The sequence below is a fragment of the Eublepharis macularius genome, chromosome 8 (genome assembly GCF_028583425.1).
Source record: "Eublepharis macularius isolate TG4126 chromosome 8, MPM_Emac_v1.0, whole genome shotgun sequence".
In the NCBI taxonomy this organism is placed as follows: Eukaryota; Metazoa; Chordata; class Lepidosauria; order Squamata; family Eublepharidae; genus Eublepharis; species Eublepharis macularius.
In genome coordinates this window covers 76,641,729-76,660,171 of record NC_072797.1, presented here as the reverse complement: position 1 = coordinate 76,660,171, position 18,443 = coordinate 76,641,729, and the positions used below count along the sequence as shown (strand labels likewise).

At 42.1% G+C, this 18,443-nt stretch overlaps 1 protein-coding gene across 1 annotated transcript in view; it reads right to left on the bottom strand.

The window, feature by feature from the left end:
* Positions 1 to 18,443, bottom strand: part of SNX24 (sorting nexin 24) — a 106,698-nt gene that overhangs the window by 29,550 nt on the left and 58,705 nt on the right. Inside the window, exon 3 of the mRNA XM_054986496.1 lies at positions 13,632 to 13,736. Coding sequence (XP_054842471.1) covers positions 13,632 to 13,736 — 105 coding nt within the window. The remainder of the gene's footprint in view (positions 1 to 13,631; positions 13,737 to 18,443) is intronic.

Genomic DNA, 18,443 nt, shown 5'->3' with positions numbered 1-18,443 from the left:
TACTTTCTATCTAAAAACTTTTTGTTAAAGTCTCTACAGCAGTAAAACATTTATTAAAAACAATGTAGCGTGATGTGTGACAATTTGAGTTCATGATGATAGTAAAGTTTTGATTACCTTATTTTTATATATCTAGATAGAAGAAAAGAAAATGCTCCAGGTAACCAAATGTGCTCATCACCTGAAATTACGTGAAAGAGATTAAACAGCCCACATAAGATAGTAGAATCATCTGTATCATTGGATGTATGTCTGTGTGCAAGCATGTGTGTGGAATGGTTATTTTATGTACTCTTGGTTATGTACTCTTCTGCGTAATTTGATCCAAAGGGAGATAGTTATAGAGGCTGAATCAAACCTTTAGGAATTTACATGTGGGGTATCCCATGGTTCCATTCTCTCCCCAAGGTTATTTAATATCTATATGCAGTTGCTTGGGCAGACCGTCTGGAGATTTGAAATGCTAACTTTGTATCAACTGCAGTTTGTGAGCTTTGTATTTCTTTGATCAATTTACCAGAAGCAGCCGTCTCTGCCCTCAGTCAATACCTTGATGAAGGGTTGCCAGTTCCGCTTACCCTCCTGGCAGGAGGCTGGAGATCTGGCACCTACCTGAGCTGTTCTCCTCATGTGCATGCTCCCAGCCTGTGCAATAACATCACTTCCAGGAAGTGCTGTCATAGTGCAGGCCACGTGCCATCCTGGGAGTGCTCCCGTACTCTGCAGGGGACCCAATTCAACCAGAATCCAGCCCTGAGGAGGGCCCAAGTGCTGAAAAGCCCTCCTGGTGGCCAGGTAAGCTGGGGTGGGGGTGGAAGGGGCGGTAGACTGGCAACTCTACCTTGATGCCATGGTTATGTAGTTATGAGAGAATAAATGTAAACAGATTTCAGGCATGACAGAGGTGTTGCTGGTTAGTAAGACAGACCACGTTAAAGGGGTTTGCTTTCTATATTTATTTAAAACATTTATATGCTGCCTTTCTACCTAAGTAGGGTTCCCAAGGCAGTGACCATCAGGCATTAAACATTTAAAACAATTTTAAATGTTTTTTAAATATTTAACAATACATTAAAAACATAGAAATATAAACACAAGTGGAAGGCCAATAAAAGTTTAGTGGGAGTATGCCAGACGAAACAAAAAAGTCTCCCCAATAAAAAAGTCTTCCCAGCTGCAGCTGTTGACACCATCCCTTTGTTCAAGGTGAGGGAGGTCAGTGGCAGACCATTCTAGGAAGTCACAGAGTAGGCTGCCACATACACACATCATGCCCATCATGGCTATTTTTAGGAAGGGTTGCAAATTTAATTTCAGAAAGCTTTTAAAAAGTTAGTCAGTTGGTGTTCTGAGAGTCTCGTTTCAATGCATACGGCTTTGATTTCCCTGTTTTGGATTGGTCTGTTCTGTTGGCTTGGTTTTGTCGTATGTTGCTTTGAGCCATTTTATTTATGTCTTTTTGAAAAGGCAATTGAATGCTTTGAATGGAAAAGAATCTAAAGTTTAGATCCTCCTTAGAAAGCAAACATATTTGGTAGAGACTCTCAGAAGGATATGTGCATGGACTGACTATCCAAGCATGATTACTAGAAGGCCTATCTATTCCCATATCAAGAAAACCATTCCAATGTAAATAAAACAACACCATTATCTTAAGACATGTTGTTCATTGACTCTTTTTATAAGCAGGGGAAAAACACAGCTGATCATTCTCAATTCTCAAGAGTATTTCAATCTAACAAAGCAAGAACAAATGAGCTAGAAGGTGGACATGTGTGTGGTATTATTTTACTAGGAACTTCTATATTGTCTGACCCATAGATGGATGGATTACATTTACTTCAAACTGTAAAATAGAAGAAAAAGATGAAAGACTATCTAGGATTTCAGTACTACATGTAGCTTCTGAATATATGTAGCAAAAAAGGAAAGCAGAAAACTGAACATATTGAAGCTTATACCGAACCAGGCCATTGGTCCACCAAGTGCAGTGTTGTCTAGCTTGCAGCAGCTTTCCAGAAACTCTCAGGCAGAGAAAGATTTCTCTCAGCACAAGATCCTTTAACTGGAGCAGCCAGAGACATCTGGTGTACAAAGCATGTGCGCTCTCTCTCTGAACCATTGTCTTTCCCCTTCCTATAGTGTATGTAATTATTTGTGATTTGACAAATAAAATCAAATTGCCATTTTCAAGATAAAAACTCTAAGGGTATTTAAAACATGCTGCAAACAAAAACTAGTGTGAGGGCTCTAATACTGTTGTGCTGAAGAACAACAATTATTGGTATTTTCTATTAGCACAAGATTTTTATTATCTCTTGCCCTTAGAAGAGATACTATTACATGTATCAGATGCTTCAACAACTCAAGATTTGTGAAAACTCTGTTGTTGCTTTCCATACTAAATACTAAAGAAATGTGTATGCTCTAAAGAATCTGAAAACAGCTGGTAGCAACAATGATGGATTTAAGTTATTAACAGATCAAAAAAAGATGGATGGTGTTCTGCTTTTCTTAATCTACATCATCATCTAGATCTATTTAAAGATATGTGCTGTACTAACAAACTTAGTTAAGGTTTCGATAAAATCAGTAGAATAATCTGCCCCGTTACATTGAGTCTGCATTGATCAATAAAATCACTTGTACTAGGAAAGTACTGTTAAACACTGACAATCCTGGCCATTAATATTATTTAACACACTGTTCACAATCTTTAATGAGGATAAAGAACATTTTGTCTCTTTACACTTATCATACTGCCCTTCTAGAGATCCTTATAAGAACCACACAACAGTGATTACTCAAAACTAATCGGGGTTTTGGAGGGAGAGGGATATTGAATAATTTCAGGTAGGTTTTCTGCGTGATTAACATACATTCTCAGTGGTATCCTTTAAAAAAAGAGAGATAAAATACAAGTAAAATATATTTGTATTTTCCTCTTCCCAGGATGAACTTATGTTCATTTACACCCACTGACAAGCCTATTCCATAGCGTATCTGTTCTCTTCCTGATGTGATGGATATACCAGTTCAAATATCATAACCATCACTTATGGTCTGTCAAAACAAAATGTTTTTACATACACACAAAAAGAATTATAAAAGGAAACAGGGAAAATATAGTTATTGTTTTTTATATACTACAACATTTTAACTTGGAGACAGTGGTATATTATATTTTGAGAGTTTCCCCAGCTATCGGTTTAATTTTTGTTTATTTTTTAGACTTTTATACCACCTCTCCCTCAAACAAGGCCTGAAGCGGTTTACAACCTCTTACACTGAATGAACCTTACAATAAATTCAGTAAGATTGATACAGAATGTTATAAAAATTATATGGAGTTGGTGGAGGAAAACAGGAGAAAAAAGCAGCACAGAACAATGGACAGTCATTGCCCCTCTTAAATAAACTATGCTCAGTAGTTCTTTTTGACAGCTGGGGGAGAAGGGAGAATATCTCATTGTACATGGAAGGTCTGCTTCTGGCCTGCCAAAGGGAAAGGCTGCCACAGAACTACAGCTGGAGCCCCTGCAGAGGTACCTGGTTCAAGGGGGGTGGGGTGGAAGAAGACTGAAGTAGCACCCTCCTCCTCTTTGCCCCAGCTTGGGGGGGGGGGTTCCTCAATCCTTGCCCGGCAAAAGCCTCAGGTTGGAAGTGAAGGGGCTTCTAGTTTATCCCATTCCTTCTCTTCCATTCATGAAGCTCTGTCTCCAACCAGCTCCAAAGCTAGGGGCAATCCTGACCACCCTTTCCTCAGCCCGTTGTTTTGAAGATTTAAATAGGCTGTCATTGCCCTTGCAAACCTCACCTCCTTCCTCTCCTCCGAAGGGGCCATCTTCCCTTGTGGGAATATCTCTGCTCTTCCCCAGTTGGAGCAAGGTCCCTGAGGCAGATCCTGCTGGTTCTCCAGCATAGCTTGTACTGCTTTGTTTGGCTGTACTGGGCTGCCATAAGGCTGAGGAGGTGCATGTCTGATGGTCTGCTTGGGCAAAAGAGGGTTAAGTTGTCAGCTGCTGCAGCTCCTGACAGCACTCCTGCATGGTGACTGGAGTGAGCCACTTGGTCAAGGAAGCCTTGTGGTCACAGCTGGACACCTTAGGTAGGTAAGTGTAGGTCTCAGTGGCCCTTCCTGTAGGCAAGTGAGGGTGGCCTTGAGGCTGAGGCTATGCAGCCTGCCCAGTTTGGACAATTATACTAAACCATAAAGCAAGATCCAGAAAGTTTCCTAAGCCCTTCCCCTTTCAACCCAGTGTAAGACACTGGATAGTGGCTGGAAATTAGCTTTAAACCCACTTCACTTTCTTTTGTTCCTTAATAAATTACACTTTACATTTCTTCTTCACCTTTGTAAAACCTAGAGTACTTTAAAGAGGACTGACACATCAGAAACACCCTATAGCCTTGGTGACAATCAAGGGTCAAGTGATGTGGCAGTGGGGTACCACCTCCATACTGAACAAAATCTAGTCTAATACCTCTACTTCCAATGAAATAATAACCACTTTCTATTGGAAATGTTACCTCAGTTTTCCTGTCAACCTCATGCCAACTGCACTTAAGTGCGTGAATCTTTGAAGACATTAATTATGGGAGTCATATTACTGCTAAGCGACACCAAATATCCCTGATTACTTCTAGCTTACAGGAATGAATAGAGGTCAAATGTATAGTTCCCCAGGAAATATTTAAGCAATTTATGATTAAACTTTGAGTGTTACCAACATAAATGTAAAAGTACTATACCATGAAACTGCAATAGCAAACTGGCTATGACATGAAGCAGTAGCTATCAACTGACATGGAAATGACCATGATCATTTCAATTGCTTGACCATCTTCCTGGACCAAATTTAGACAACAGCTGCTGATTCCTGATCAAGGATCTAACAGGACTGTGTATGACAAACTAAAGGTGGATCATTTCAGTAACAGATTTTCAATTGTCCAGTATATTCTGTTAGTAATTACCATATGCAAGTTATCTTGGATATGTACATTTGCCTTGAAAATGTAGGTTATTCATCACCAACACAGATATAAACCACAAAGAGATTAATTTTAGTTTGATACATTTTTATACATTTTTTGAAAGACTATTTTTGGATGTGCGAGACATACAGGTAGCAGACACACATTAACAGAAATACTATAAATAAAATACACTGTTTCAATGCATCGAAATGAAATGTCTTTCCCATTTATTCTGTGTTGTTCTTGATGATGTTGGTAAGTGCTACCATTTAAATCAGATAATTTAAAACCCAACTTGAATAATTTTAATTTTCCAAAGGAATTATTTTCCTGGACAAACAACTCCTGTATTGTTTTAATAATTTCCTTGGTAACAATTAATGCGGGTCAAATAATCTACAGTCAAACATTCAAGAGGTATTGACAGGCAAGTTATATTTTTATTTTTAATTATGTATGAAGAAGTTGGCTGAGCAGTTAAATTTGTTAGGAAGGGCCAAATTGTCCTTTAAGATTAGAAGATAATTCTATCACCACAAAGGCTGTAAAATACTTAGGAATAAATGTATCAGCATGAAATGAGAACTTTTATAAAGATAATTATCAAAAAGTGTGGACAAGAATAACTGAAAATCTGCAAAGATGGGAGAAACTGAATATTTCATGACTAGGAAGAAGCTCTGCTGTTAAAATGAATATACTACTGTCCGGCAACCAGGCCGGACTTGGGAACCCTCCCAGAGCCACATACCCCAAAACCCAGGATGGCAGCCCCACCGTCCAGCCCTGGTACCCTCAGCACTCACCTGACAAGGAGGAAAAAAACAGCAGCAAGGAGAAGACAGGCAGCAAGGCACCAACAGAGGACTGTAATGCTGAGGAGGGCCCAGGTGCTAACAAGCCCTCGTCAGCAGGAGGCAGGCTAGAAGACACCTCCTGGGTCCTAGCCACCACCAGCTTCCCAGCCAAGCCCTTAGAGCAGCCCAGCCTAGCTGGAGGAAGAGGGCATAGGAGGCAGGGACAGCCAGCCCGTGCCACCACAGGCAGCAGATCACGGGTAGCATCGTGGCCCAGGGCTGCACCACAACCCAGTAGCAGGCAGGGGAAGAACCACAGCCCAGCAAACCAGCAGGCAGGCTAGAGAAGATGAGAAAGAGCAAGGAGAAGCTGAGAGCAAAACAGGCACAGGTATGGCTACCTAGGGCAGCCAAGGCAGCAGCTAGGTTGTTGGGGGTGGGGCTAGGAAGTGGTGCCTGGGAATGGTGAGGGGATAAAACGGAGGTCCACCCACAAGCGGGGGAGGGAGGAAGTAGGTTGAAGGAGAGTTGGGAGGAGAGTGCAGAGGCTGGAGGTTTGTTCCTGGAGTGGAGAGCCACCTTCTCAGGGTTGCAGAGGGGAACCTGGGGAGTACTCAGGGCCCAATCACCCCGATTTTGAGGCCTTCAAGAGGAAGTATTCCAGTGACCAAGAGGGGCCTAGTGGGCCAACGGCGATGGAGCAGACCCCAAAGGCCGAGAAGCAGAAATCAAGAAGGCGGCGGGTGAACATCACCATAGCAAAGACACTCGCAGGGGTAGGGTACGCCTGAGCCTGACAACTACCAAAATTGAATTTCCTGTTTCAAATGGTTCCAATTCATATTGATCAAAAGACTTTAATGAAATGGCAGAAAGTAATAAATGACTTCATATGGAAAGAGAAGAAACCAAGGACAAGATTTAAAGTATTACAGGATGACAAAAAACAAGGAGGACTGGCAGTACCAAATATCAAACTACATTGCCAAGCGGCGGCATTGGTTTGGATAACAGATTGGATTAAAGGTGTGCACTTCAGGTTCCCAGTTCAGAAAAAAACCCAAATTGGGCCCAATTCGTAAAGATTCGGTATTTCTGAATCGGGGCCAGTATGATGGTCCCAATTTGGAAATACCGAATCAAAGCTTCCCGAAGCGATTTGGGTTGTTTTGGGAAGCTTTGGAGCCTTTTTAAAGGGCTCCTTCCCACCACCACCCCACTTACATAGGACATCCTGGAAGTGGCGGTAGCACCTGCTCTGGCCTTCCCTGCCGCCCATCTGGCCTCTGCGGAGGTGGAAGTGGCAGTGTAGGCGCCAGAGGCACCTGTTCTGGCCTACTCTGCCACCCTGCTGGGCGCTGTGGTGGAGGCACCTGTTCTGGCCTTCCCCACCGCCCAGCTGGCCGCTGCGGAGGCAGAGGAAGCAGCGCGGGTGGTGGAGGAGCCAGCTCCTGCCTTCAGGAAAGATAAGTGGGGTTGGGGGAAAGGGGGCTCAGGGGGTGGAGGGCCTCACTTCGGTATGCTCTGAATCATTACAAAGCATACCGAAGCGATTCCAAAACTTTTTCCAAAGCTATTCGGGTTATTCCGAATCCTTTTCCTGCTTCGGATAAACCTGAAGTGGAAAAACCGAATATTTCCCCAGTGCACACCCCTAGATTGGATTATAAATCCAAGCAGAAGACACATCAAATTGGAAATAATGGACACTAAAGAAGGCATCCATAATTATTTATGGCTTAAGAAATACTGAAATCCATTCAAAAGCAGGATGGGACCCATATATTAAGAGATGGGCTACTCAAAACATGGTTTCAATGCAGAAATAGACTGAGCCCACCAACCTCACCATTTACGTCGCCAATAAATGCTCATTGTGACACTGCAACCACAAATAGAAACTCAGCTATGAATCTATGATAGACAAACAAGGAAATGTGAAAACATGGGAAGAAATCCAAGCTCAAGGGGAAAATATTCCATGGTTCCATAGACTCAAGGTTCAAAGAACAAACTGTTAAAGAAGGCAGTAGTTTAAAAGAAAAAACAGAATTTTAATTAATAAGTGGTTATCTGAAGCATCTATTAGGGAAAATTCATAAAAGTTTACTGCAACAACACAGGAATTGAACAAGTTAAAATCTGTATGTGGATGAAAAACTTCGGAGAAACTATCCCTATAAACCAATGGGGAGATTTACGGATTAAAGATATTAAATTTACAGATTGTCAGTTGTTAAAAGAGAACTAGTATAAAATGTTTTTTAGATGCGAGACATTGCGAGAATTAGTAAGGACTATAGTGGACAGTGTTGGAAATATCAATGCACAGATGCAACATTTTATCATATGTGGTGGACATGTAAGAAAGCATGAAGATACTGGATAAAGCTCTATGAAGAGATGCAAAAGATTCTCAAACTCAGGTTTTAGCTAAATCTGAAAAATATGCTACTAAACTGCTTACCAAATAATGTAACAAAAGAACAGGGAGACCTTTTCCTGTACATGGTGACAGCTGGAAAAAGTACTATATGCAGTGAAATGGATAAGATTTACGAATATTCATGTGGCCAAATTAATTTCTTAGGTGCACAATAGATCAATAGTGCAGTTCTGGAAAAAATGGAAAGATTTCTTTGATTATTTAGTTTAAAACTAAGATAAATTAACGTAATATGATACAAAGATAAAAAATCAGGAGAAATTATTGAATAAAAATTATTATTAAAGTTTGGGTATAAGCAACTACGGAGAGGGAATGATATTGTGTTGTTATATATTCTGAATATATCTTTCTATTAGTCTAAGCTAAATTCAAACGTAGTGTCCATATAAGTTCTTATGTACTTTTTATTGTTATATCTTTCCTCCCCCTCTCATGAGGTAAAAAAAGTCAGTGGGAAGCTTAAAGCATCGCTTTTATTGCTGTTTGCAAACAGCAAGTGCTGGGACTGCTGCTGCTCTATCCAAAGCTTTCCAAAGCATTCTGAAACGCTTTGGAATGCTTTGCTTCGGTATTTCCAAATCAGCTCAGCAATGCTGGAGCCAATTTGGAAATAACGCATCATTCCAAATCGGGCCCAGTTCAGGTTTGAATTAGAAACCCAAAGCACACACCCCTAGTTCTAACTGTCTGGCTTTATATGCTACGATTATGCATTCCTTAATTCATCTGCTTACCTGCTGCCCCAGGGAGCACTTTCAGTGTTTTCCTGTTCCATAACATGCACCGCTTTTATAGATTTTAGGTTCAATTCTGCCCAGACCATAATTGTCGTTGCTTCTCGATTCAGGGATCTGAACCTGGTTCCCCCTTGCCTGTTTATGTACGCCTTTGCCGTCATGCTGTTCATCTGCACCATGACGTGATGTCCATACAGTATGTCTTGGAACTCCCATAGGCCTTTTTTTGATAGCCCTTAATTCCAGTTAAGTTCATAGTTTTGGTTTTTTCCTTTTTCTGCCCACATTCCTTGGGCTATCCTTTCCTGCGTATGTGCTCCCCATCCCCTTAGGCTGGCATCAGTGGTCATAAGTATTCTCTTCGGCTCCCTGAGTGGATATCCCTCCTGAAATCTTGTTAGTTTTAACCACTACTCCAGGTCTTATCGGAGGGTCGATGGTATTAATATTCTTTTTTGACAGTTGTGTGCTGTAATTGACTGGAAGGGTAATAAGAACCTCTGTAGCAGTCACATATGGATTCTCTCCCACTGCAGGATGTCCTGGCAGGACACCATCATCCCTTGAAGTTGAGCTAGCCTCATCACTTCCACTTTACTTCCTCTCTGAACCTCCTTTACCATGGATCTGATTTTCTGTTGTCTCTCCTGCGACACAAAGACTTTGTCTTTTATAGTGTCTAGCGTGACCCCCAAATGTACGATTTTCTGTACTGGTGTTAGGCTGCTCTTCTCCTTGTTGATGACAAATCTGTGGTCTTCCAGGCAGTCTATTATTTGTTTCACTGCCTCTAGTCCCGATGTTAGAGATGTGGCTTTTATCAAAATGTCATCCAGGTAGGAGTATAGAGAAATCCCTTGTAATCTCAGGAATGCCATCAGTGTCACTAGTATCTTTGTAAATGCTCTTGGAGATTATTTGAGTATGAATGGAAGGGCTCTGTATTGGTAGTGTTCTCCATTGTACACGAAGTGGAGCTATTTCTGATGTGTTTCCTTTATGAAGCTATGCAGATAAGCCTCTGATAGATCTATGGAGGCTAGGTATTCTACTTTCTGCATGGCCCCTACTACGGACCTCAGCGTTTCCATCCTGAATTTGCGTGCCTTGATGTATTGGTTCAGCCTTTTCAGGTCCAGAATGGCTCTTACATCCCCATTCTTTCTTGGTACAATGAAGAACACTGAGACTCCTTTGTTCTTGTATTGCGACAGGACTGGTTCTATCGCTTTTATTTCTATGTGGTGTTGGATGGCTTTTCTTATCGTCACGTGTTTTTCCCTCAATGAATTTCTTGGTAGTTGGATGAAGTATCTTGGTGGCATTGCTTTGAATTCCAGGGAGTATCCCACAGATATTGTGTCCAATACCCATTTGTCTATGATCGTTTTCTGCCACGTTGACGCGAAGTTCTAAAGGAGTCCCTCAATTTGTATGATTCCTGTGTGTTGGTTGTAGTCATACTGAATGTCCTTTCTTCTGTCCTTTTGTTTACTGGCCAGATTTTCGAAAGATGGTCTATTTTCCATTCTGCCTCTGAGCTGCCAGCTACCTTTGCAAGGTCTAGAGATACTCAGACATGGGAAGCATTTGAAGTCTCGAAAGGACTGCATGTTTTGTCTAGCCTTTTATTCTTTCCTTTTTGATGGTAGGAACTTTTTCTTCTCCTTATTCTCCACCAACTATTTCTCTAGGGCATCACCAAATAATTTGGCTCCTGTAAAGGGTATAGCCATCACCTTGGTCCTAGCAGATGGGTTGACATCCCAGTTCCTTAGCCAAGTGTTGCGTCTCACCATAACGTTGTACCCAATGGCCTGGAAGGCATCTAGGGTGTTGTCTGAGGCAAAGGCTGTAGCCAGGGCTATCTTTTAAACCTGATCTTTAAGCTCCTTTGGTACTTCACTGCCCACTGTGGCCATGTCCGAGGCCCATGTGCATTTCCCGAATGTACTACCCACAACGATGTTTTTGTTACAAATGATTCCAATTGTTAAACATAAGAAGCATTTTGACAAATGGCAAAGGAAGATATCAGATTTTGTCTGGGCAGGGAAAAAAACAAGAATTAAGATGAAAGTGTTGTGTGACGCAAAAGAAAGGGGAGGTCTGCAATTACCAAATTTGAGATTGTACCATGAAGCGGTTTGTTTAATTTGGGTGAGGGAATGGGTAAAATTATCTATCTTAAATTGTTAGCACTGGAAGGGCATAATAATCTGTTCGGTTGGCATGCGTATCTATGGTATGAGAAACATAAAATGGACGGTATGTTTCAGCATCATTTTGTGAGAAGGAATGTCTTCATGATTTGGCAAAAATATAAGAAGTTTATGGGGGGGAAAGGCCCATGTAGATTGTACCAGCAGAAGTGGTGAACCCAAATATGTATTATAAGGGAGAAGATTGGTTAACCTACAAAGAGTTATTATGGGCTGACAGATATACCTTCAAAATAAAAAGTAAAGAGGAGTTACCATTTGAGTATGGTTGGTTGCAATATAGACAAATTAAAGATGTATTTGAATCTGACAAAAGAAAAGCAGGTTTCAGAACAAAAAATACAGAATAAGAAGAAATTTTGTTTGGAGAAGGAGCAAAACTGATTTATAAAATGTATAAAATTTTACTGAAATGGTACGCACTGTCAGGTTCAGAATGTTTTCTCCTATGTTGTAACCAAAGAGACTCCATTTTAATTCTTCTAGTGTTCTGAGTGCTTCTTCTACAGGTGCCAAGACGTTCCCTAGCAGCTATCTCACAGAAGAGGAATGTTTTGACTACAGCTTTTCCAGCCTTGGGAAACTTTCACTTTCTCAGCCTCAAGCAGCTTGTTTTGAGAACTATGGGGGGAGGTTGGGCCTGCTGGGGTTTGATACTCTGTACCTTGTTCTTTGCCTATCATTCGTAACAATACACGTGTACCAGCCCAGATATTGCATCCGGGCCAGTGGACTATAATGGTTGCCTTTTTCAGTAAATCTTTTGAAAACAACGGACTCTTGTCTGATTGCAGAAGGTAGTCTGGATTACAACTATTATTTAGCCACAGATCTGACACGCACAAGATGAGGTAGTCAAAACACAAATGGTGAAATGGGCAATAAACTTTAACAAAGATGTTACAATGGAGAATTGGGAATTTTTATGGAGGAACACACTGAAGACATCTACATGTAACAATTTGAAAGAGAATGGATATAAGATGATTTACAGATGGTATTTAACGCCCAAAAAATTAGCAAATGCAGTGACATGTCAAATAAATATTGGAAGTGTAAAAAACATGAGGGCTCTTTTTACATGTGGTGGACTTGTGATAAGGCCAAAAATTTTTGGTCTAAGATTTATGTGGAAATGCTGTCAATTATGAAATGTAATTTGCTGAAGAGCCCGGAAATGTTGTTGCTAGGACTAAATATGCAAAAAGTAAATATGGGAGACAGGACACTGTTATTTTATATGACTGTAGCAGCAAGAATATTGTATGCACAATATTGGAAACAAGAAGACATACCAGAAGTGGAAGAATGGATTCAAAAATTGTTGTACTTGGCGGAGATGGACAAAATGACAAGAAAGTTGAGGGAGCAAAATCCAAATGAATTTTTAACTGATTGGAGGAAATTTAAGGACTATCTGGAAAATAAGTGGGATGTGAGAGGACAATTGTGGACTTTAGAAAACTACTAAGAGGTGTGGAGAATGTATATGAACTCTACCTTTGATAATAAGGACTATAGTGTGAATAGAGGTAATGATAAGAAATAAAGGGGTTCTAGTGCTGTTGGAAGTCAAAAAGGGAAAAGGGGGAGGGGAAGGGATGGGGGGCATATATATCAATCTGAAGGATAAATGAAATTCTATATTTTAAAGGAATGTATCTTAACCCATTCAATAAAAATGACTTAAAAAAAAACATGAGATTTCCCCTCTGGCTCCTAGAATAGCCTTTGGCCAAAGGATCCACTATGCTTCTCTACAGCTTTCTCCTACAGAAGTGAGCAAATAGCTAAGGGTCCTTTAACCCCATGGAACAATTATATACGTATTTTTATACCTTAACTTGCTTCTTTTTTCTCTTCCATTCCTGTTCCTCCCCCCCCTTTTTCCCTGCTGCTTTCAGTGTGCCATCCTAAGAAGAGTTGCACCCTTTAAATCCCACTGAAGTCAATGGGCTTACAAGGATGCAACTCTGCTTCAGATGGCATTGTTAGTCATTAACAGATGTAAGACCTTTATATGTACTAATCCTACATCTAAAGTGCACCATTCCTACCGAGTCATCTAGATTTCAGAAAGAGAATGCTACAAACACTTGCTAGAAATACTAAAGTTTGAAGAAATAACAGATACTGCATAATTATACTTAAGCAGAAACACAGGGGTCCTGACCTGGATAGCCTGATCTTATCCGATCCTGGAAGTTAAGCAGGGTTGGCCTCTGTTAATAATTGTATGGGAGACCAGGGTTGAAGAAGCAGGCGATGGCAAACCACCACTGTTAGTCTCTCATTGAGAAAACCCCAGCAGGTATCTCTATTAGTTGGCTGTGACTTGATGGCACTTTCCACCACCACCATCATAAGCACAGTTTAGATTCAATTAAAAGAAATAACATAATCCTTTGAAACAGAATTCTTTATAGGCTGTATTAAAGTACCTCACCTGTAAATAAGCTTCCAAGCCTTGACGACGCTGTTCCAACACTTTAGGCACCCAGTTCCTTACATGCTTAGAAGGGATTTCTGGAGTTCGTATGAATTTCTTAAGCTAGAAATACAAACAGCAATCAAATAAAACAACCTTTTCCCTATGAAGAGATCAGATATTCTAGAAATAGTAAAAAAGATAACCTATGAAAATGGACAGTGTATTTATATGTAGAAAGGTAATAATGACAAAAGTATGCTTAACTTAATTTTGTTATCAAAAGCTCGGCATACAAATAAACTGATTTTATTTAAGTACAGAAATTACACTTTATAAAAAGGTTATGTGAGTTTGATATAAACAGGTCATGTGATGGGCAATTTCTCCAGTTAGAAACTAAATATTCCATTATATCAGCTATGGTCAATCCATAGCTGATATAATTTAATTTAATTTAATTTATTATATTTATATTCCGCCCTCCCCGCTTTCGCAGGCTCAGGGCGGATAACAAATACAAACATGTTTAAAAACATTTAAAAACATTAAATAATACATTTAAAAACATTTAAAAACATTAAATATAACAATTCATGCTGCATAGTGGTTCATACATGCCTCTGTGTTTGCATAGGGGTGATGGTTTAACCCCCTCTTCACGGGGGGGGGGGGGCGGGCACTGCCCGGCGTTAGCCATATGCCTGGCGGAATAGCTCTGTCTTACAGGCCCGGCGAAATGCAAGCAAATCCTGCCGGGCCCTTGTCTCGCAAGACAGAGCATTCCACCAGGTCGGGGCCAGGACTGAAAAGGCCCTGGCCCTGGTCGACGCCAGGCGGGCCTCCCTAGGGCCAGGGACACTTAAAAGATGTTTTCCGCCAGAGCGGAGAGTCCTCCGGGGCTCATATGGTGAGAGACGGTCCCTCAGATACGTCGGTCCCAGTCCGCGTAGGGCTTTGTAGGTTAACACCAAAACCTTGAACCTGATTCGGTACTCCACTGGCAGCCAATGCAGCTGGCGTAGCACCGGTGTAATATGCTCCCACATTCGGTACTCCACTGGCAGCCAATGCAGCTGGCGTAGCACCGGTGTAATATGCTCCCACACTGGTGCTCCAGCAATGACCCGCGCTGCTGCATTCTGTACCAGCTGTAACCGCCGGATCAGGCCCATGGGAAGCCCAGCGCAGAGCGCTTTACAGTAATCCAACCTAGAGGTGACCATTGCTTGGACCACTGTAGTCACTGTAGTCATAAATTTAACACAGAATTCAGCTGCACTCTTGTGCATTATATTTAGAATCAAACCTTAAAAACTGCAAAATGTGACATTAGTTCTTATGCAGGATCCCGCATTTTTAAAACAACAAGCAAGTTGTGCTAGTCTGTAATATACATAAAATTACAGGGATTGAAAAGAATTTTCGTACTCTACAGGTAAGATATTTGAGAAACAGAGAGAGAACAAGGAAATGAGTGGCCAGCTCTCAGAGATAACTCCTGAGGTAAGAACATAAGGACAGCCATGCTGGATCAGATCAGTAGTTCAACTAGTCCAGCATCCTCTTTTACATAATGGCTGCTAATTAACTGCCCCAAAGGTCCACTTAACAGGGCGTGGAAGTAGGGTTGCCAGGTCCAGGCTGCGAAATTCCTGGAGATTTTGGGGGTGAAGCCTGGAGAAGGTGGGGTCTGGGGAGGGGAGGGGCCGCAGAATGGTTGAATGCCATAGTGTCCACCCTCCAAAGCAGCCATTTTCTCCAGGGGAACTGATCTCTGTCACCTGGAGATCAGTTGTAATTCCAGGAGATCTCCAGCCACCACCTGGAGGCTGGCAACGCTACATAGAGGACAAGAAAGAGAAAAATGAAGCTCAGCATTCATGTAATAATAGACTGAGAGTATGTTTTGTTATTTTAACTATTGATTCTAAACTCTGGAAGCTTTCCCTATGTTTACTTCCCTCATGATAGACAAATGCATAGATTTACATAGTTTTCTCCTTTGGCCTCCAAATCACCTTTTAAATTTGAGGGATTTTAAAAAAGGTGGTTAAACCATGTGTGTGTATGTCTATTAGTAACTAGAGGTGGGCATGAACAGCAATACGAACAAAAAAAAGCCACGAACACTACGATCAGCTGTTCGTGAGCAAGCTGTTCATGAGGCCCCGTTCCCGATGCAGGTGTGTTCGTTTCAAGCCCTGTTCGTGGTGTTCATCAGCCGTTCGTCAAGCCAGACAGTCTGGTGCCTTTCAATCAATTCCCTTGGCAACAGTAGGCATGGACTTTCTGAACTCTGTCTGAACTGTTGCCCTGGAAACCCCAATCTAAACCCAGGGGCACTTCACCCCTGACTCAGCCACTTGTCAGGGAAAACCCTGACAAGGGCTGATTGCAGCCTGCCGAGGTTTAAATTTACCTCTCCCTGCTGCTGTGCAGTGCAGGAAGAGGGACATTTAAATCCCCCACTCAGCTGCTTCTCAGGGAAACCCCCGATAAGCAGCTGAGTGCAGCCTGCCGGGGTGAAATGCCCTTCTCCCTGCTGCTGTACAGCAGCAGGGAGAGGAGCACTTCACCCCCAACTCAGCCGCTTGTCAGGGGTTTCCCTGACAAGCAGCTGAGTGTAGCCTGCCACCGTTTAAATTTCCCTCTCCCTGTTCCTGCGTAGCGCAGGAAGAGGGACACTTAAATCCCCCACTCAGCTGGTTGTCAGGGGTTTCCTGACAAAGTCTCCCCCCTCCCTCCAGCCGGCTGGATGGAGGGAGACTTTGAAGGGAAGGAGGTTTCCCACGCTGTTTGCAAATGGCATGGGGAACCTTCTTCTCTTCAGAGTCTTCCCCCCTCCCTCCAGCTGGCTGGAAGGAGGGAGACTTTGAAGGGAAGGAAGTTCCCTATGCCATTTGAATGGCGCAGGGAACTTCCTTCCCTTCCAAGTCTCCCTCCCCCCTCCCTCCAGCTGGGTGGAAGGAGGGGGACTTTGAAGGGAAGGAGGTTCCCCACGCCGTTTGCAAACAGCATAGGGAACCTTCTTCCCTTCAGAGTCTCCCCCGCCTCCCTCCAGCCGGCTGGAAGGAGGGAGACTTTGAAGGGAAGGAGGTTCCCCACGCCGTTTGCAAACAGCATAGGGAACCTTCTTCCCTTCAGAGTCTCCCCCGCCTCCCTCCAGCCGGCTGGAAGGAGGGGGACTTTGAAGGGAAGGAGGTTCCCCACGCCGTTTGCAAACAGCATAGGGAACCTTCTTCCCTTCAGAGTCTCCCCCGCCTCCCTCCAGCCGGCTGGAAGGAGGGAGACTTTGAAGGGAAGGAGGTTCCCCACGCCGTTTGCAAACAGCATAGGGAACCTTCTTCCCTTCAGAGTCTCCCCCGCCTCCCTCCAGCCGGCTGGAAGGAGGGGGACTTTGAAGGGAAGGAGGTTCCCCACGCTGTTTGCAAACGGCACAGGGAACTTTCTTCCCTTCCAAGTCTCCCCCCTCCCTCCCATGAACAGCCAACCATGAACATGTCCGTGAACAGGGCCATCTTCATGGTTGTTCATGATTCCCTGTTCGTGGATGGCAACAAACAACAAACATTGTGTTCGGGTTTTTTTTCCTGTTCGTGCCCACCTCTAGTAATAACCCTTCATCAGAATGCAGCTGGTATCTTAGGAGAGGGGTTCAACCAATACAGAGACATAGTCAATATATTGTAGAATAACTTCTATAGAATATGGGTCCTGCAGTACATGATACTCTAATGAATAGTATCATGTAAAATATCTGAAACTTGTGTAATACTGCTATTCTCTCTACAACATATATCTATATTCTGGTTTACCTAGTAAAATACGTATTTTTAAATCAAGTTACTAACTAGAATATTGGAATAGACCTTAATGCTATGGACATATCAGGATGATTTTGATATTATGACAAAGGGTTTGTTATTATGTTAACAATCCTGGTGGATCCTCAGACTTGTGCACTCGCTTCTTTTCCATTTCTCCTTATACATGGCAATCAAATGAAAGACTTCCACTTTTGCAGAAAGCCACAGTTTCTTTCCACATTCAAACCACAAACAATGATTTGCCTTTTTCCCTACAAAACAAGAATCCAAAATTGAATTAACCCAGGTTGAGGAATCCTGGCTTGTAAGGAAGATAACAAACCATACACTTGGAAGCACCAATGTAATGAGAAACATTGATTTAACCATGAAAGCAGAAGTTGCATGTATGGAGAAGAGGAAGGGGAGAGTGAGTGGACAAGCCGAAGGAATTATCATACTCAATCATGTAGCAACAAACTATAGTTTGTCATTTCATCTAAATTATGCCTCTGTGTGGCCTTCGCTAAGCCACTCTCTTTCATCTTCAGTTCTGTCCATTTGTAATACCAACAAAGACCTAGAATGATACAAGGATGAGCCAAATAAATAAAGATTTGAATCTTGCCAAAGATCTCTGCTGATGAAAGAATTTATGTCAGAAGAGTACTGTTGTCTCCCTGTCTGCTGCTGTTCAAAAATGCCTCTCAAAGTGCTTCTCCTGGATGACAGGAGACCTCAGGCACATATGGGTAGAATCAGTGAAAATCACCTCTCTTGCAAGTGTGTCAGGATCCAATCCATTGTAATGCACTTTGTAGGCATCAAAGGGTTTAATACATAATTTAAAAAAAAAGAAAGGAACAAACAAAAGAAACCCTTGCCGTTTTCAAATAAAAAGACAGCATCTAGCTGAATTTCCTGTTTGATACATGGGCATTTTCTAAGTGCAGTACTGCCACTAAATAAAGGTGAAGTGGGGGGAAATCACAAGGACAGAAACTCAAAGCTGACTTTGACA